Genomic DNA, 20,379 nt, shown 5'->3' with positions numbered 1-20,379 from the left:
GGCTGTAAACTCCGTAAGAGAAACAAAATCCCCCAAATCTAGAAGAATGACTGGCATCTAGCAGGCGCGGAACAAACATCTCATCTGAACAGTGAATCTATGAATGAATGAGGAGAGGAAGGACTCTTACCGGAGATCACTGACTGCAGCTTCCGGGTCGCTGCTCCGCACGTCGCCGCGAGACTAGCCCAGCGATTGGCCAGCGGAGCCGGGGTGTCCAGGACCGGGACCAGGAGCGTGCTCGGAGAATCCCCTAGGCGAGCCCGTGGGGGCGGGGGCTTCCAGGGGGCGGGGCTTCCAGGGGCGGGCTCCCGGCACGGGCTGCGCGGCTGCGCAGTACTGCCGCCGCTGTCGCCGTGGTGAGAGGATTGGAAACGATGGCTGGGCCCGCGTGGATATCTAAGGTGAGCGCCTGGCAGGCCGGCTTGTGACTGGCGGGCGGGCCGCGCGCCTGCCCCCGCCCAGCACGCGGCCCCCGACGGGGAGGCGGCGGCGCGCGGCCGGCTGCGGACAGTTAGGAAGCCTTTCCTGACCCCCTGTGCGCCTCGCTCCGTGGCCCGCGTGCGGTGTGTAGGCAGCCTCGTTCTCGGAAGGCAGCGCCTGGGGCGGGGATGGCATCAAGGTCAAGGCAGGGGGCGCAGGTACTGCTCCGGGCAGCATCCCGGTTCCACCGCCGGCATCTGCCCCGGCCGGAGCCCAGGCCGCGCGCGGAGCCCGGGAAGGTCACCGGAGCCGCCGCCCCGGCTCCGCCATCCCGGCGGCTTCCGAGGCTGCGGCCCTGCAGCCTGCTGACCGCGCGGAGAGTCTTCTCCAGCACAGCCCAGGCCTCCCCCAGGTGTCTGCTCCGGCCCGGGCCGGGTAACCTCCCAGGTGAGGGAATCCCGAAGTCACTTTCCTGCCAGACTTTTTCTCTCTTAGAGCTCTTCCCAATCTGATCGTGTAGCTATTTCCCCTTAAAAGGACACAGGGTACCTTGCACCTTGGAACTGCTATCTGAACACTGGGAGACTGGGAGAGGGAGACCAGCAACGCCTTTCTTTCACCTTTTATTTGTGAGAATCCTGCGTTCTCACCTTGACAGCTCGGATGCCTGCCGCAGCTGGATAGGGTTTCTGACCATCTCTGCAATTCTTTGGTTCCTCAGTGGAACTAACTGTGCTTGAAAACGTAATTGCTCAAGATCACACAGAAAGTCCGTGTCAGAACTGGAAGAGGAACCCAGATGTCTCGGGATTCCCAGTTCCAAGTCCCATTCTGCCTACTCTGTGGCCAAGGTCACACAACGAATTATAGGCAGAGGGAAAAATGGGCCTTCAGGTCTCCTGTTGCTCTTAAATAATGATCCCCTAGAAACCTACCATAAGCAATTTAATTTTTTCCTATAAAATTTGATACTGTATTTCTCCTTTGTTTTAAGTTTAAATCAAGGTCCACATGTACTGTTACTTAGTGAAAAGCAGTCTACACTGGAGTTTAGGAGTCTTAGGTTTAAATATTGGCAGTACCATTGATAGGCTGTGTGACCCTGAGCAAATTACTTAACATCTCTGAGCCTTAATAAGCCATCTGTAACATATTTATACCTGCTTCACAGAGTTGTTTGAGGATTGAAAAAAATAATGTGAGAGTACCTAATACATGCAGAAGGAACACAAAAACCTGAAGCTTTCCTAGCTGTCAATATACTTATCTTACAGTCTTCAAGCAGACAATTGGGCATCAGTAGCTAGGTTTTATTTAGTAACTGGGTTCTGCTTTGTTACCCTCTTCAGACCTGGATTTATGTATGATGGTAATTTATTTTACATTGGCTCCTGAAGGTAAAGCAAATTCTGTGTCATTGTCTAAACAGAAGTCAATCCTTTAATCACTGAGCTTACACTTAACATCCCATCATCTTTGGTAGGTACATTAAGCTTCAGAATGAGGGACTAAATAAAACAGCTAGTAAATTTGTTTTGCCTTTAGCGTGGTCTACAAGAAAAAAGCCACATAGTAGGAATTCAGAAAGTGTCAGAGGATGAGGTTCTCCTCTGACATGGAATGGACTCCCCGTGTGACCTTTGGCAGTCATTTGACCTCTGTGGGCCAGTTTCTCCCTTTAGGGACTGGGATAGACAGTGTCTCAGAAGCTGATGTCCCAGAATTATGAGAAAGCTGAGCTGGATGTGAGTTTCAATCAGAACAAGTCCTCTATTAGCGTTCCATTTAAGGTTTTATTTGAAAAAGAGTTCGGCAGCTTAAATTTATTTTTTTCTAAAAAAGCTTTATTTAGAAAAAATAGTGAGTTTCTAAAGACCTTTCTGGCTCTAAAATACTATAATTATAATGAGGCAGTTCCCCCATCAGGAAGCTTTTATTGAGTGAGTACCTGCCATACATTCTACACTGTATTTATATGTTTTTAAGTTGGAGGATGAAGGTTAAAAAGGAAATGAGGTGCTATGGATGAAGATGGCCCAGAAAGTCAGAAGTTCAGTCCATATTCTGTGAGCCTGGCCTTAGTCTCCTTATCTGAAAAGGGCTACTAATACAATCTCTCCAGGTTTTATTAAAATAAAATGATGTAGTATATGTACAAGCATACTATAAAGTAGAAGTCAGCCTGTGCTTTAAAAAATCTTGTCTTAAAAGTTCCAGGTCAGGGCTCCCCTGATGGTGCAGTGGTTGAGAGTCCGCCTGCCGATGCAGGGGACACGGGTTCGTGCCCCGGTCTGGGAGGATCCCACATGCCGCGGAGAGGCTGGGCCCGTGAGCCATGGCTGCTGGGCCTGCGTGTCCGGAGCCTGTGCTCCGCAACGGGAGAGACCACAACAGTGAGAGGACCGCGTACCGGGAAAAAAAAAAAAAAAAAAAAAGTTTAAAAGTTCCGGGTCATTCTAATGATTTAGATGCAATACTGCCTTATTCTAAGATCAGGAGAGATGACAGAGATGAAGAAGACTGGTTGTTAGAGGAAATCATTGCAAGTATTAAAGCTACTTGCTGGAGTGAGAACTCATCAGATAGAGAGATGCTTGAGGCTGGCCTCAGTTTTTCCAAAAGTATTCTGAGCACCTACTGTGAGCTAGGCACTGTTCTAGGTACTGGAGATAGAACAGTGAAGAAAACATGAAAATCTTTGCCTCATGGATTTACATTTTAAATCAGTTATTTTGGTTGGGTCTTTTATCACAAAGACATGGGCCGTTTTTAAATTTTTATTGGAATGTAGTTGATTTACAGTGTTGTGTTAGTTTCAGGTGTACAGCAAAGTGAATCAGTTATACATATACATATAGCCCCCCCTTTTTGTTTTAGATTCTTTTCCCATGTAGGCCATTACAGAGTATTGAGTAGGGTTCCCTGTGCTATACAGCAGGTTCTTATTAGTTATCTATTTTATATTTAGTAGTGTATATATGTCAGTCCCAATCTCGACATGGGCCTGTTTTTTTTTTTAATTAATTAATTTTGGCTGCACCAGGTCTTAGTTGCAGCACACGGGATCTTCATTGGGGCATGCGGACTTCTTAGTTGCGGCATGCAGACTCTTAGTTGCGGCCTGCATGCGGGATCTAGTTCCTGACCAGGGATCGAACCCAGGCCCCTTGCATTGGGAGCACGGAGTCTTACTCACTGGACCACCAGGGAAGTCCTGACATGGGCCTGTTTTGAGTGAATGTTTTTTCTCTCTTTCTGGGGGGTGGGGAGAAGGACTGATGCAAATTTTATAACATAGCCTTTAAATGGTCTCCCTTCCAATAGCCCATTTGCTGGTGGATGAATCATGTCCTAGGATTAAGTTTTTGGCCAGTGGTTTTGGCATAGCGTATTCTTTTGGGTCTCACCCTGTCTTTTATTGTCAGTCCATAGCGATGACTGTAGATGCCAGGTTAGAGGATACAATTCGTTCACAGCTCCTTGGCTGTTGGTTGGTGTCTCTTTAGTGGATGCTGATATTACAGCAAAGGTTCAGGACTTACAAGAACTGTCCCCCAAAAGGAGGACTAAGGATATAACAAATGTATCTTTGCTCATGTATCTAGCATGAAAAAAGTTAACATTAAAAATTTTTAATGAATTATTATTTATTTATTAAATAATTTTATTTATTTTTGGTTGCATTGGGTCTTCATTGCTGCGTGTGGGCTTTCTCTAGTTGCGGTGAGCAGGGGCTACTCTTAGTTGCAGTGCGCGGGGCTTCTCATTCTGGTGGGCTTCTCTTGTTGCAGAGCATGGGCTCTAGGTGTGTGGGCTTCAGTAGTTGTGGCAAGCAGGCTCTAGAGCTCAGGCTCAGTAGTTGTGGTGCATGGGCTTAGTTGCTCTGCGGCATGTGGGATCTTTCTGGACCAGGGATCGAACCCGTGTCCCCTGCATTGGCAGGTGGATTCTTATCCACTGCACCACCAGGGAAGTCACTAAAACTTTTAATGAATTTTAATACTTTGGGTTTATGTACCCAATTTCTTTGATTATATTCTGTTTATTATAATGTAATATGACTTTGTACCAGTTTTCAAGGGCTGAATTATTAAAGTTCAAAATAACCTTTAAAAATTTATATTTCTGGTGTGTCATAGTGTTAAGTGGAAAAAGAAATGTACCGGTGGTAACGTCTTGGGGTAGTGGGATTAGTAGGTCACATTTCTTTTCTTTTTTTGTATCTTTCCCCTCTCCCAGCAATTAACAATAATGACCATGTCACTTATATTATCAGAAGAAGTAGATAATTTATTTAAAATCTTCACTCTCTATGACACAGGTGTCAAAATAGTATTAAATAAACTTTGTTAGATTTTTATTATACAGTGTAATTTCTTAATATTCATGGGAGAAGAATAGGCATAATGTATGATTGGAGGAGCCCTGAACTAAGAGTCAGGAGACCCAGATTGTGGTCTCTTTGTGGTCACGCTGTGACCTTAGGCAAATCCCTACTCTTTGGACCCACTGTTTCCACTGTATAATGAGTGAGTTGCGCTCTGGGATTTATAAGAACCCTGCTGGCTCTTAAAATTAGTGATAGTTTTCTTAGAGTGTGTGTTACCCCAAATTGACCCAGTGGTCAAGAATGTTGACATTAAACCATCCAGATCATCTGAGAAAAATCCAGTGTTTGAGCTAAGAAAGTAGAGTTTCATTCTAGCTTCAATGTCTTTTGACAACTTTTCATAAAATTGACTTTAAAAGTACATATATCGTACTTACATTCTCAAAGCAAAGGTAAACTGAATATTTCAGTTTTCAAATCCAAAAGAGCTTGCTATATTGAGCTAATACGTGAGAAAAATAATCCTCGGAAATTCCTGAATATATCTGTGCAAAGTTGCAGCATTATCAGCTGTCAGAGGTGGTTCCATCTCTACCTTTTAACTATATGTGGTTTAATTCTGTATGTAACATTTCTTTGTTGATATTAAATGTAGGTCTCTCGGCTGCTGGGGGCACTCCACAACCAAAAACAGGTGACCAGAGGTTTTGCTGGTGGTGTGAGTATAATTACGTCTTTTATTTTTTCCTTTTAGAAGTTTCTCAAGAAAGATGCTTAGACACATTATATAGCATTTAATCTTCACTTATTTAAAATTAGGGAAAATTGGCCATACTTATACTGTATATTTAAATTATTGGTGAACATGCATAAATCTATTAGGTCACATGCACATTAAAAAAATTGTATTATAGCTGGTGCTGTAAGCCTATCACATTAATATCTTGAAGGAGGCTTGTTAAAAATAGTTATAAACTAGAATATAAAAAAAAGATATTATCTAAAGATAGCTACTACCCTTGAGCCTGTTACTTTATTTCACAATCTCATTTGGATAAGACAGTTTTTTCCAAACTAGTACAGGTTGAGACAAAATTGTTGAGAAGCTTCAAAACCTGCTTTGCATTTTTATTTTGTGAGCTTCCCTGAAAACAGTAGATTGATCACCAATTAGGAATGCCTCAAACATCTATAAGCCCTGTAGGCTTATATGTATCAATACTTTGCTTACATAGTCTTCATCGACTCTTATGTTAGCGGATCATCTATTTCTCGTTAAATCTGCTGCTTTTAGAATTCCCAGCATTAGAGTTCTGTGCTTTAAAAGCTGATACCACATTTTTAGAGCATTCTAAGACTGTGGGTCAGTGACTTCCTGTATGTTTTTATTTTACCTCCTTCTTACAGAATCTGATTTGGATTTCATAATTCCTATACTCCCGTATAACATTTTACCCTGTGAGGGATTTGTAAGACCATAGTATATCTTTTTTCATTTACTTTCTGAACTGTGGAAGTAAAGTAGTTTTTTCTGGTGGTCTGATAACGTTTGTTATTACATGTTGGGAGAACAGGAAGAAGAAGCCGAAGGGGTTCTTTTGGCTCTGCTTTTGCTGCAAAAGATGCAGAATGAGGCTTGCGCTTTAGTTAAGCTAGCATTTAGTTAGCTAGCATTTCAAACGCATTCTGAAAGCTAATGAGATGATCATTGCTCTCTGCTATTATTTAATTTTCAGGCTGTCCATTAAAAAATATATATTGGCCTGGTGGGGAAGGGGTTATATTTGAAAGAAATAAGAGAAACTAATTTTTAAAAAAGATTTCTTCAGTTGTACAGAAAAATTCAGAAATAATTAGTCCACCTAATTTGGGAGCATCACTGGAAGGTAAAAGACCAGGGAAATGTAAATCAGTGATTTTTTAAAAATGTAGCACAGGCAACTGGCACTGAAAAAGGCCAGGGACCGTTGTCTGAACCAAACTTCTAGGTCGGGGAAATACCCAAATAATGACATATATAGTTTCCAAATGGTAATCCTCATTTAAATCCTCTCATCATTTCCCTTTACACATTTTTTTTCTGTGTTTGAAATGCTGGCTATATTTTGTTTGAAGCCTTTGAGCTAAATCGTTGATTTTACATTATAAATACACTTGCCATTCTAAGTGTAATTCAGACATTACAGGTATGATCACATACCCTATTCTTTTTTTTTTTTTTTTTTTTTTTTTTTTTTTTTTTTTGGTGGTACGCGGGCCTCTCACTGTTGCTGCCTCTCCCGTTGTGGAGCACAGGCTCCGGACGCGCAGGCTCAGCGGCCATGGCTCACGGGCCCAGCCGCTCCACGGCACGCGGGATCCTCCCGGACCGGGGCACGAACCCGTGTCCCCTGCATCGGCAGGCGGACTCTCAACCACTGTGCCACCAGGGAAGCCCACATACCCTATTCTTGTTGGTTCCAAATAAACTTTGCTGAGCTTATTTGGATTACTTTTGTCATTAGGAGCCAATTTTAGAAAGGAAATCAGGAAAATGGAGACCCTCTCTTGATGTGAAGTCTGATTTTCTTTTTTTGTTGTTTTTGTATTTGTTTTGTTTTTTTGCGGTATGCGGGCCTCTCACTGTTGTGGCCTCTCCCGTTGCGGAGCACGGGCTCCGGACGCGCAGGCTCAGCGGCCATGGCTCACGGGCCCAGCCGCTCCGCGGCATGTGGGATCTTCCCAGACCGGGGCACGAACCCGTGTTTCCTGCATCGGCAGGCGGACTCTCAACCACTGTGCCACCAGGAAAGCCCAAAAGTCTGATTTTCTGAGTGCCGAAACAGACCTCAGTGATACTCTGGAAGTGTCTGAGAGTGTTTTGTAAGACTGAACGAGTTGCATGAGAAACCGAACTTTCTAGGCTCCCGGTGGAGAGGAAAGCCCTTGCCTCCCTGGGAAGCCCTCTAAATTTTAGTGAGAGAATATTGTTGAAATGTTTTGCTCTCCTTGGTTTTACAGACTTGAATTAATTGGTCTCTTTGTAGTTTGTCTGAAACGAAACATCAATTGGGAAGTTTACCAGGTAGTTTATTTTTGTTTTATCTGGAGAGCATAACTTAAGTTCTTTCTAAAACCTCTGGGCTCAGCTAGGGAGTAGAGTTGTGGAGTCTCTTGGTTCTTGGCTCCACTTTGATAAGCCGTTGGAAGGTAGGTCTGTTTTCTTAAAGGCATTTCTTATGAGTAAAGAAAACCCATAAACTGGATTTCTTTGTCAATGATGTTCCTTTTTAAACCTTCAAAAATCAATTCTGACTGTCTTCTTTGATGATTTCTTATATTCAGGTTAAGACGGTAACTTTAATTCCAGGAGATGGAATTGGCCCAGAAATTTCAGCTGCAGTTATGAAGATTTTTGATGCTGCCAAAGTAAGTGGGCTTAAAAACTACTTTTGATAATAATTTGTAGAAAAGTTTTCTTAGCCAGTTGGAGACCGTGAACTCTTAGGATGAATTGTTCACATTTGTATGAAGTTGGTGAGGTCTGTTAAATTTCACAGGTTCTGACTTTAAGAGTGTTGTTTGCTGCCGTCATTGTCAATAGTTTAAGCTACTGCATTGGCATCAGTTATATATAAAGTAATCCAAGTAGTACTGTAATTTTTGTGGACTCTTGAACACTGCCTGGGTTTAAAGTCTTTAAGCCCCTCCAAGTCACCTGTCTGTCTCATTTTTCCTTCCTGCCAAAAAAAAAGAGAATAGAATTGATATTTCAGAAAACTATATAGGGCATTTTGAAAGATTCTTTTTTTTTTTTTCCTGGTGTGGAAATATCAGGTATGAGGTATTATTATCCAACAGCCTAACCTTCAATGCAGGTAGATATTTAAAAATCTAGAGAATTTAGGAAACTTGGACTTTGTTTGACTTGATGCTTTATTCTTGCTATTTATAGCTGCTAGGCGAAATAATGTGTAAGGTTAAATCAGGGTTGTTATGATACCAACAGCTATAAGTCAAGGAATTCAATTTATTTATACTAAACATAAATTGTTTTTCTATATGAGTTTTTAATTAAAACTCCTACAGAGGAAATGATGCTTATACAATAGCATTCCCCAAGGGAACTGAAATATGATCGCTCTCAGCTGTAAGCTCCGTGTGACCAAGGAGCACAAGTCTTGCTCTGTGTTCCTATTCCTAGTGCGTGCCCAGTTGTCAGATGTGTGTGTACACATTGAAGGGTGTGGGTGAAAAGAAAGAATAACGCTCGTTTATTCCTTAAAACTTCTTTCATAGGTTATATAATATGTCTTTTATTTTCTTAACAGCTTTATTGAGATTTAATTCATATATTGTTCAATTCATCATGTAAAGTATACAGTTCATTCATGGAGTTGTGCAACCATCACCATAGTCTAATTTTAGAACATTTTCATCACCCAGAAAGAAACCCCATACTCATCAGCAGTCACTCCCCATCACGCTTATCTCTCCCACCCTGCCGCCCTCCCATCACCAGCCCTAGGCGACCACTAATCTACTTTCTCTCTCTGTAGATTTGCCTATTCTGGACATTTCATATAAATAGAGTCTTAAAATTACATGGTTTTTGTGTGATGAATTGGGAGATTGGGATTGACATATATATACTAATATGTATAAAATAGATAACTAATAAGAACCTGCTGTATAAAAAAATAAATAAAATAAAATTCAAAACTTCAAAAAAAATTACATGGTTTTTGTGATTGGCCCTTGGCATAATTTTTTCAAGATTCATCCATGTATCAGTACTATGTAATATTTCTGTGAATCATATTTCTCTGCTCCTTATGATATTATAATTATAGCCACGTTAACAGTGATTGTGAAAAAAAGAAGTAGGTAAGTGGCAGCTAGGAGTGATGACTGGACAAGGGTAATGTGGAGAATCCATCTGGGCATGCTAGAGAATGACATCTCTTCTTGCATGCCAGGAACTTTCTGGGCCTTTATTGTATGTGTTTTCACCAGTTGCATCCAAAGTGAGGAAGTTTGTTTATAACTGTAGTGTGAATGTCAGTCACATGTAGGTCTTTCCAGTTCACTGTGCTCTGTGGTGTGGCATCTAGGCACCTATTCAGTGGGAGGAGCGGAATGTCACCGCCATTCAAGGCCCGGGAGGAAAGTGGATGATCCCTCCAGAAGCCAAAGAGTCCATGGATAAGAACAAGATGGGCTTGAAAGGTAGCACTGAAGTGAATATGATGCTTATTATTGATTTCTGCTACAGGTGTTATATTTATCTTTACCTAGATTTATCTTTTGTATAATTTTTACATTTTTATTTTAATTCATACATGCTTAAGGTCATGATTCAAAATATTAGCATGTGACAGATTGGAATTCAGCATAGGCTTTATATCTAGACAGATCCACTTTGAATCTCATCCCTGCTGCTTACTGGCTGGGAGGCTTGGGCAAATTTCGTACTCTTTTTTTCCCCTTTACCTTTAAATGAGCAGTGGGGGCTTCCCTGGCAGTCCAGTGGTTAGGACTCAGTGCTTTCACTGCCTAGGGCCCAGACTGGATCCCTGATCAGGGAACTAAGATCCCGAAGACCGGCACAGTGCAGCCAAAAAAAAAAAAAATGACAGCAATAGAGTTGGTAGCTCATAGGGAGGTGGTGTCATAGGATTAGCTAATGTCAAGGACCTGATACCGTGCTTGGTCCTCAGTCAGTAGATGCTCAATGCAGATGATATTCCAGAAAGCTTCATTGAGGAAATTTCTTCCTTTATCTGAATCTGAGGGAGAGGGTAAAGTTAGAGGCAGTACATATTTTACAAGGTAGCCGAGGTGGGTCTGTAGATGACACAGGGAGTAGGCACTGAATGTTGCCTGAGAGTGACCAGCCATGGATGGACTCATTTACGATGAAGAGAACATCAGACTCTGAAACAGAGCACCTGTCTGCCCTTTTAAATGACGCTTGTAGGGGCTTCCCTGGTGGCGCAGTGGTTGGGGGTCCGCCTGCCGATGCGGGGGACGCGGGTTCGTGCCCCGGTCCGGGAGGATCCCGCGTGCCACGGGGCAGCTGGGCCCGTGAGCCGTGGCCGCTGGGCCTACGCATCCGGAGCCTGTGCTCCGCAACGGGAGAGGCCACGGCAGTGAGAGGCCTGTGTACCGCAAAAAAAAAAAAAAAAAATGACGCTTACTCTGTTGTAAAAGTGTCCCTTGATTCATGAAGCGTGCATGTTAGGTGTGTTACAAAGCTACTTCATGTCCAAAGAAAGGATCCTAAATACATCTCTGATGGAATACTGGAAAAAATAAAAATTGGAATTTCAAATACAGTTGGCCCTCCATATCCACATGTGTATCCGTGGATTCGCAATCATGTATGGAAAATATTAAAAAAAAAATTCTGGGCTGGGACATCCCAGTCCCGGTTGGTCCTCCTCGCCCGCCACCAGTGCCACCAGTCCGTGCAGCCAGCCCAGTTAGCCTGGTCTGCACTGCCCACCGGCCAGCTGGTCTCCCACCGCAACCATGGATGCCATCAAGAAGTTGCAGATGCTAAAGCTGGACAAGGAGAATGCCATCGACTGACTGCGCTGAGCAGGCTGAGGCCGACAAGAAGCAAGCTGAGGACCTCAGCAAGCAGCTGGAGGAGGTGCAGCAGGCCCTCCAGAAGAAGCTGAAAGGGACGGAGGACGAGGTGGAATAGTATTCTGAATCAGTGAAGGATGCCCAGGAGAAACTGGAGCAGGCTGAAAAGAGAGCCACCGATGCCAGGGCAGATGTGGCCTCCCTGAACCGCTGCATTCAGCTGGTAGAGGAGGAGGTGGACCAGGCACAGGAGTGCCTGGCTACAGCCCTGCAAGAGCTGGAGGAGGCTGACAAGGCAGCCGATGAGAGTGAGAGAAGAATGAAGGTCATGGAAAACTGAGCTATGAAGGATGAGGAAAAGATGGAGATGCAGCTGAAGGAGGCCAAGCACATTGCTGAGGGTTCAGACCGCAAATATGAGGAGGTGGCCAGGAAGCTAGTGATCCTGGAGGGAGAGCTGGAGCACTCAGAAGAGACAGCTGAGGCGGCTGAGAGCCAGGAGGAGGATCTTTGGACCGGGGACCAGGCCCTCAGGTCCCTGATGGCCTCAGAGGAGGAGTATTCCACCAAAGAAGATAAATATGAAGAGGAGATCAAACTGCTGGAGGAGAAGCTAAAGGAGGCTGAGACCCGAGCAGAGTTTGCCAAAAGGTCAGCAAAGTTGGAGAAAACCATTGATGACCTGGAAGAGACCTTGGCCAGTGCCAAGGAGGAGAACGTGGAGATTCACCAGACCCTCGACCAGACCCTGCTGGAGCTCAGCCACCTGTGAAGGCTGGCCGTGCCCCCAGCCAGGCTATAGTTGCCACTCCAACAAATAAAACTGGTGTTACCAGCAAAAAAAAAAAAAAAAAAAAAATCCACAAAGTTCCAAAAAGCAAAACTTGAATTTTTTCACCGGCAACTGTTTACATAGTGTTTATATTATATTAAGTATCATAAGTAGTCTAGAGATGATTTAGTTTACAGGAGGATGTGTGTAGGTTATATGCAAATACTATGTCATTTTATAATAAGGGGCTTGAACATCCATGGATTTTGGTATCTGCTGGGTTGCTGGGTCCTGGATCAATCCCTCCCCCCAAACCCCCATGCTGAGGGACAAGTGTCAACACTGTGTACTTGTGTTTATAAAGGAAAAGAAAAGACCAGACTGTATCCTCTTGTCATCTGGGTATTCTTCTTTATTACAGGCCCTTTAAAAACCCCAATAGCCGCGGGTCACCCATCCATGAATTTATTGCTGCGTAAAACATTTGACCTTTATGCAAATGTCCGACCATGTGTCTCAATCGAAGGCTATAAAACCCCTTACAGTGATGTAAATATTGTCACCATTCGAGAGAACACAGAAGGAGAATACAGTGGAATTGAGCATGTGGTATGTTCATTTGGATACTTTTTCATTCTTAGTTGGGTTGCTTTCTGTGCACTTGGGACCTTTGTTCAAATTCCCAGTTGAAAATATTTCCCAAAGACAGTTCTCTTGCATTCTGTGAGGAGTTGTGGGTGTTTGTCTTGTCCTGGGTCTCTGGCTGACAGTACTCAAATGGATGCCTGGGGGTGTGGTACTTCAGGGTATGGGCTTGGGAACTTGTCCTCTTTGAATTTTGAATCCTCAACTTCATACGTAACCATCTCTGCACCTTGGTTTTCCTCATCTGTGCAATGAGGCTTATAATACCTGGCTCCTAGGACTGGAGTGAACATGAGTAACCTCACTGACATACCATATGCATGATGCTTGCCTTGGCAGCTGGTGCCATGCAAGCCTGCCTCAGGTGGTGTTGTCTGCACACTGCCGGCAGTCCGGGACCGGGTTGTTGCCATACTCTTTCAGCGAGGCAGGACTTCCTCTGTTTCAGATTGTGGATGGAGTTGTGCAGAGTATCAAGCTCATTACTGAGGGGGCGAGCAAGCGCATCGCGGAGTTTGCCTTTGAGTATGCGCGGAACAATCTCCGGAGCAACGTCACGGCCGTGCACAAAGCCAACATCATGTGAGTCCCTGTGGGCGGCGCTCCGTCCGGCTTTGTGGGCAAGGAGCAGTGACAGGGCTTTCCTTTCCTCTCTCCAGCTTGCTCATTGACTCCTGATAGCTCTGGAAAATGGCCTTGTAGCCAGTCAGAGGGTCAGGCATTTCTCTTGTGTCGGAATATCCTATTTAATGTGCTTCATTGGGTGGATGACTGGAGCAGGCTTGGAGGGAGCAAGAATTCAGGTCCCGGAAGTTTAAGGAGGGCCTGAGAACCATCGGGGAAGGAAGCCGGAGAGTCTGGATCCCCAGGTGCGGTGGGCAGTTAAGGCCACGTCTGTAAAAGGGCAATCGTTTCTGTGTTAGGAGGGAATAGCAGGAATGCTTCTGAGATGGTCCCCCGCTCAGGGGCTTAAAATATTGCTCATAGTGCTAATGCTAGCTGATGTATTATTCTAGCAGTTTGAATTTCTTCTCAGCCCTAGTGTATTAAAGGCCAACTCAGTGTATTAGGAAGCAGGTTTCCTAAGAAAAGTGTTGAGCATGTAAAATAGTAAAACCATTTAAATAATTGAATAAGTTAACCTTTTAAGGCAATTTTAATGTTTTCTTATTAATAGATATTTCATAACTCTTGCTGGATAACACTATAAAATATAGTCTTCTTTATTATGATCAAACTATATTACATTTTTTACCCTTTTGTGCTTCCAGAAGTATCCTAAAACATTGAAATTTGCATTTTACTTATTGCCAAAAAAAATAATTTTACTGTAATTGAAATCAGATATCTGGAACTTAAATTTCTTGAACTTACTTTACTTCTCTGATTTGATCTTTTTCTCTCTGCAAGTCTTTGCTTTCAACAATTTTTATTTGATTAAATACAGGCGAATGTCAGATGGGCTTTTTCTGCAAAAATGCAGGGAAGTTGCAGAAAACTGTAAAGATATTAAATTTAATGAGATGTACCTTGATACAGTATGTTTGAATGTAAGTATATATTCACACTTACCTGCTACTTTTTGTGGTGTATAGTGTGTCCGTGTGGTGCACAGTTTTTGATTGCTAAACGCACAAATGCATTTTTTGTAGATGGTCCAGGATCCGTCCCAGTTTGATGTCCTTGTTATGCCAAATTTGTATGGAGACATCCTTAGGTGAGTCTGGCTATACCTTTTAGCCTACAGTGTATTTATAAATGTCATAAAATAAATCGTGGCTTACAAATTTTAACCAAATATTATAAAATACAGCATTTATTACAAGCTACGAGTTGAATTCTGACAATTCAGGTGGTGATATCAATGGTGATATGCTGGATGGGTTATTCATTCATTTGCCAAATCAGCTCTGGGCTCTTGCTCCCTGACCATTAGTTCCCTCTTCCCATTTTACAGATATTTTATTGGTTGGTTGATTGATTGATTTTAGTGTTTTATCATGTATAGCTAGGTAGGTGGGTGTTCATTTTTATAAATTTTTTGTAACTTTTGGCATAATTTCAGACTTACAGAAAAGTTGCAAGAATGGTACAAAGAATTCCTGTGTACTCAGCACCCACGTTCACCAAATGTTAACATTTTACCAGACTTACTTTATTACTCCCTCTCTCTCTCTCTCTCTCTCTCTCTCTTCTTCTCTCCTTTTCCCTCCCTTCATCCTCCTCCTCCTCCTTCTTTTTTCTCTCTTTGTCTCTACACACATACATGTGATGGTGGTCAAATGGTGCTTTTGGGGCTTCCCTGGTGGTGCAGTGGTTGAGAGTCCGCCTGCTGATGCAGGGGACACGGGTTCGTGCCCCGGTCCGGGAAGATCCCACATGCCGCGGAGCGGCTGGGCCCGTGAGCCATGGCCACTGAGCCTGCGCGTCTGGAGCCTGTGCTCCGCAACGGGAGAGGTCACAGCAGTGAGAGGCCCGCGTACTGCAAAAAAAAAAAAAAAAAAATGGTGCTTTTGTAAGTCCATCATTCCTTCTACATGTATTAGTTGGCATTCTACTGTAAGGATAAGCTTTTCCTTCTCTCTTATTTATTTGTTTACTTATTTACCTATATCAATTTGGACTCCTGGTTTCTATTTTATTTAATGGTTATATCCATCACTATCATCTTTTATATTGATGCATATGTTGTGCAGACTTGGCCAGTGGGAGTCCCTTTGAACTCTCTCTGTGTCCTTTTGACACAGCCCATCATTTGCTTTCTGGCACAATAAGGTGCTTCAGGCTCATCCTATATTTTCCTAACTGTAGTCCTGGAATCAGCCATTTCTCTAAGTAGCCCAGGTTCTTTTTAGTGGAGAATGGTATTTAAAGATGAAAGTCTGGGTGCTAGGTGAGACGTTTTAGTTTTCAAAATATCCTTTGAAATGCTTTTCTGCCCCCAGTGACCTGTGTGCAGGACTGATTGGAGGTCTTGGTGTGACACCAAGTGGCAACATTGGAGCCAATGGAGTTGCAATCTTTGAGTCGGTAAGGACCCTGGTGACACCTGAAGCAGAATTCAAGTTAGAATGACATGAGAACCCAGGAGGGCTTATCTGCATAAATATATTTTAACTCTTGAGTTTTTCCAATTGTCAGAAGAAAATGAAGCTTGGTTTATTCATTCGTTTTCCTCTTATTTCTTTTTTATCCTTATTATTTATTATGTATCCTTCCTCAGTTAAAATATTTTACTGAAAGTTGGACTGGATAAGATTGTTAGTCCATATTTTTGCACTTAAAAAAGAATTACTTTAGCTCTTTATTTTTCTGAGCTTTTATTTCTAAGACATGTGTCTGAGCAGCTATTTGGTAGCTATTTTTCATCGGTGAGGAAAGCTGATTAAGAGCCCAGCTTTCCTGGAAGAGGGCTGTTTGCTCCTGTCTCCCTCCTGACTGCACTGTTTTCCCCCCTACCCGGGCAGGTTCACGGGACCGCCCCAGACATCGCGGGCAAGGACATGGCCAACCCCACGGCCCTCCTGCTCAGTGCCGTGATGATGCTGCGCCACATGGGGCTTTTTGACCACGCTGCAAAGATTGAGACAGCATGTTTTGCTACAATTAAGGATGGGAAGGTATTGGTAATCTTGCCACACTTCTGCTGGGTAAAATGCATTTCCTCCTTGGGTTTTATGTGTGTGAAGGACCGATGATGGTTCTTCTCAAGAGGGCCAAAGGATTGGATGTTGAACAGGCATTCTTAATGTGGGCTCCCTGAGTGAACTCGGGGGGGTCTGCACACGTGTGTGCATTTTCTGAAGAGAGGATTAACGTATTTCATCAGGGAAGGGCTGAGAAGCACTGTAGTAGGGGCACCAGGGTGCAATGGAAAGAGCAGGTGTGTGGGCATCAGAGCAGTGCAGGCCCAGTTACCCTGTTGTTACCTGTGGGATCTTGGCCACATCCATTAATTTTTCTTGGCAGCTTTTTCCTCTTCCCAGCAAACATCTATTGCATACATGATAAGGTATGGAGAATATAATAAAATGAGGAATAAGGTATGGTCTCAGGCCTCAAGGAGCTTGGAATCTAGCAGTAGTACAGATGCAGATGTGTCTATAATATAGTGGAGCTATATGTTATACTATGTGCATCTGTGATATAAAAGTAATGTAGAAGTTTTATAGAAGTAATAATGGCTGATATTAATTGAATACTTTCGTGATTTTATATTCATTATATATCTCTCAGCAAATCTCTACTCCTATGTGACAGATACTGTAATAAGCCCATTTTATAGATAAGGAAACCGAGGCACAGAGAGATTAAGTAAGTTTGTCCAAGGTCTCACAGCTCCTAACTGGCAAAGTTGGGGTTCACACCCAGTCTGGCTCTTACCCAACAAGCTTCACTGTTTCCATAAGCAGTTGTGACTCATAGGAGGGTTGTGATCAATTATTCTGAAAGTGGGAGGAGAACAGAGGAGGTCATGTCTTTACAAGGCTGGGCCTGAAAGGCTGATCCGTAGTCTGAGGTCTCTTCCTTTTTTTAAAAAACTAACATTTTAAAAAAGGATAAAATATGCATAGTATAAAATCGACCATTTTCATAACTTTTGAGGCACACAGTCTATTGGTATTAAATATTAATACTTTTCATATTGTTGTGCGACCTTCACCACCATCCATCTCCAGACTTCTTCATTTCCCTAAACTGAAACCGTCCAATTAAACAATAATTTACCTATTTTCTGCCATTCCCCCAGCCCCTGGCAACCACCATCTACTTTCTGTCTCTATGAATTTGACTACTCTAGGTGCCTCATGTAAGTGGAATCATATACTATTTGTAACGTTGTGACCGGCTTATTTCACTTAGCATAATATCTTCAAGGTTTGCTTCTTCTTTTTAAAAAATTCTATAATTTGAAATTCTTACAGCCAAAATATAAGAAACCCAAGCTTGTTTTTTAACAGCCTGATATAGTCATATTGAAGGGCATGTGATTATATATATTTTTTATTCTGATGCTGTATTTGAGAAGCTACTCATAGAGCCCAGCAGAGAGATGCCTAAATGACACATAGGCCCTTTAAATTGTTGAGGATGCGATGGGACAAGAGAATTAAATATATTGCGCTCCGTTTGGGAGTAAAGAGAGCATAAGCTGGTAGAAAACAGAGAATATGGGAGGATTTCTTTCTTAAAGAGGGGAATTTAAGAGTTAAGTGATTTAAATATTTCCTTAGTATTTGTTTCTTAGCCTCCAAAAATAAGTCAAAATGTGTCTTTAAAAAAAAAAACAAAAAGGGCTTCCCTGGTGGCGCAGTGGTTGAGAGTCCACCTGCCAATGCAGGGGACACGAGTTCGTGCCCCGGTCCGGGAAGATCCCACATGCCGCGGAGCCTGCGCGTCCGGAGCCTGTGCTTAACAGTGAGAGGCCCGTGTACCGGAAAAAAAAAATTTAAAAATCCTCAAGGAATTTATGCAACCTCTTGTTTAGATTTGCTGTCATTTAAGTGTCCGTAATCAAATGCTTCCTTAGGGTCTATTGTATGGACAAAGGGAAAAGTTTTGGAAAGCCTCCCTGCTTCCCTTTGTAGTGAGAGCATCTTGTTCTTCCAGAGTGTTTCTGTGTACACTATCGAATTAGCTTTTCCAAGTCCTCCTGGAGTAGGTGGATGGCGGTGGAGCGGGTCTCACTTTGAAATGAGGAACTAAATGAAAGAGTAGTCAGGTAACTCACTCAGCTGGTATCTCACTGAGAGCTTTAAGTAAAAACATCCTTGCTTTGGTTTAATGTGTGGATACATTTTTTATCTTTGCTTTTTCCTTTTCTCAGAGCTTAACAAAAGATTTGGGAGGCAATGCAAAATGCTCAGACTTCACAGAAGAAATCTGTCGCCGAGTAAAAGATTTAGATTAAGGCTTCTACAAATGGTTTTGCCTCAGTCACTCCTAACGGACTCCATGTCAGCCTGTATTAGAATACCTCCCATTATGTATACATTTATGCATTTGTTGCTTGTTTCTTGACAGAGTACATTTTTAGACCTGGCCTTTTCTTAACAAAATCTGTGCAGAGGATGCAGGTGATGTCCCTGGGCCTGCTTTCAAAGGACTTTATCCAAGTGCTTGTTTTATTTATTAAATGTCTATCTGGTACACATTTTTTGAAAACTCTTAAGTGGACTGTATCATTTGCCATTGTTAACCATTTTACGCTTCAGTTACAACGGTTTTTCTTTAACTGTAAATATCATGATACAGAATTAATACGAGAAAACATAACTTTTTCAAGAAAAACAATGATTTCCTTGGTTTATGAAAAATATAATGGAAATAAAATAGAATGTTGACATATTAGCACAAGATGATATTTGTATAAAACTAAATGGGCACAAGAGAAATTTCCTGGGAAAGTTTACATCAAAAACAGTGAATATGGTATATTTCTTAGTGATATGGAAAGTAAAGACTGATTTGTGCTTTACATGAATTACTGAGTATGAATAAAGACTTCAGATCTGAGAAATATATAATAGTTTTTGTTAATAAGATATGGGTAATATATCGGGTATGAAGACACAAATGCATTGTGTGTTCAATTATTTTTATCTTGAGATGAATTGACTATTCCTGGCGAGAGCTTTTAATGAAGGAGTGGTCCTTCCTTTTCATTGGACATACATCAAGCATCGTGTGTAACGCAGCCCTTGATCCCCTGTGCAGACCCTGAGTCAGACATGGGAGCTGACCATTGTGTGCGATCACTCTTCCCCAGCATGTCTGTCTCTGTCTGGAAGTGGACCACACTCCCACTGATACTGCTAAAAGGCCTGACCATATAAAATTTGACTGCAGTTGAGGACCTTGGGGTGCTAGCTACTAACTTTATATTTCAGTGGCTACCCCTTCCCCAAAACACCAAATTACCACCCTGTGCCTCAGCACCACCAATAAAAAATGAGTTGCAGACTCAGCCTGAGATGAGTCACAAAATCGTGCCACCCTGGGGCTTGCCTTAGCTTTTGACCTTCAGGCACTTCACCATCCCTCCTCCATTCCCCATCCTTAGCATGATTTTTCTTTAATCTTCAGACACTAAGTCACTATTTTCATGAACCCTTTGGTGCCACACCAAAGGCAACTCATGTCCTTGGCCCTCGTGTAACACTGTAAACCTATGGCTTTGCATTGTGTACCCTGGTCACAAGGGGATTTCTTAACAACAACAAATACCCCTGTCTGGGTCCTTTTTTAGGCTGGTAACCAGACTTACAACCTTATATGTATTTTACTTTGTTTAAACTGCTGCTTCTGTTTTATTGAATTGTGCTAATTATCAGTGATCCTTGGGTTTACGCTAATAAAGAATTCCCAAACGAATTGAGGTGTATGCTTTCTCTACCGATTCCCCATTTAGATGCCTTAGGTCATTTTGGCTCAGTTTGCTACTAAGAATGGCTGCTTCAAGTATTCAGAGTAGGCAGGGTGAGGGGACACAGGTTCAATCTCTGATTGAGGAACCTAAGATTCCACAAGCTGTATGGCTCAGCCAAAACAAACAAACAAAAAACAGAGTGGGCAGGGTGGCATGGTGGTGACAGACTAGCACCCAGTTGACTGCTTTCACTAGAATGCTCCACTT

At 42.6% G+C, this 20,379-nt stretch overlaps 2 protein-coding genes and 1 pseudogene across 3 annotated transcripts in view; 2 read left to right on the top strand and 1 right to left on the bottom strand.

Annotated features, from left to right (window-relative positions):
• Positions 1-331: 331 nt before the first annotated feature.
• Positions 332-20,117, top strand: IDH3A (isocitrate dehydrogenase (NAD(+)) 3 catalytic subunit alpha). The gene is made up of 11 exons (XM_081229251.1): positions 332-404; positions 5,409-5,471; positions 8,078-8,161; positions 9,847-9,961; positions 12,520-12,707; positions 13,192-13,325; positions 14,191-14,293; positions 14,396-14,460; positions 15,689-15,773; positions 16,211-16,363; positions 18,571-20,117. Exons 1-11 carry the CDS (start codon positions 378-380, stop codon positions 18,652-18,654), a joined length of 1,101 nt encoding a protein of 366 aa, XP_081085377.1. The 5' UTR covers positions 332-377; the 3' UTR covers positions 18,655-20,117.
• ACSBG1 (acyl-CoA synthetase bubblegum family member 1) overlaps positions 10,512-20,379 on the bottom strand; it is a gene marked incomplete at both ends in the record, with an annotated part of 59,154 nt that continues 49,286 nt past the window's right edge. Inside the window, one exon of the mRNA XM_081229247.1 lies at positions 10,512-10,521. Coding sequence (XP_081085373.1) covers positions 10,512-10,521 — 10 coding nt within the window. The remainder of the gene's footprint in view (positions 10,522-20,379) is intronic.
• On the top strand, positions 11,252-12,157 carry LOC308614690 (annotated as a pseudogene). The gene has a single exon. The product of its transcript is annotated as an uncharacterized misc_RNA (transcript).

This window comes from Mesoplodon bidens (assembly GCF_964165515.1).
Source record: "Mesoplodon bidens genome assembly, chromosome: 3".
NCBI lineage: Eukaryota > Metazoa > Chordata > Mammalia > Artiodactyla > Ziphiidae > Mesoplodon > Mesoplodon bidens.
Note: the sequence above shows the minus strand (reverse complement) of the source record. Positions and strands in the feature narration are given on the sequence as shown.

Excerpts from the sequence above, each read along its gene's own strand:
- IDH3A (XM_081229251.1), top strand. The coding sequence starts at position 378 with ATGGCTGGGCCCGCGTGGATATCTAAG. Across the intron at positions 9,962-12,519 it reads GAACAAGATGGGCTTGAAAG|GCCCTTTAAAAACCCCAATA; the intron begins GTAGCACTGAAG and ends TCTTTATTACAG. Across the intron at positions 12,708-13,191 it reads ACAGTGGAATTGAGCATGTG|ATTGTGGATGGAGTTGTGCA; the intron begins GTATGTTCATTT and ends CCTCTGTTTCAG.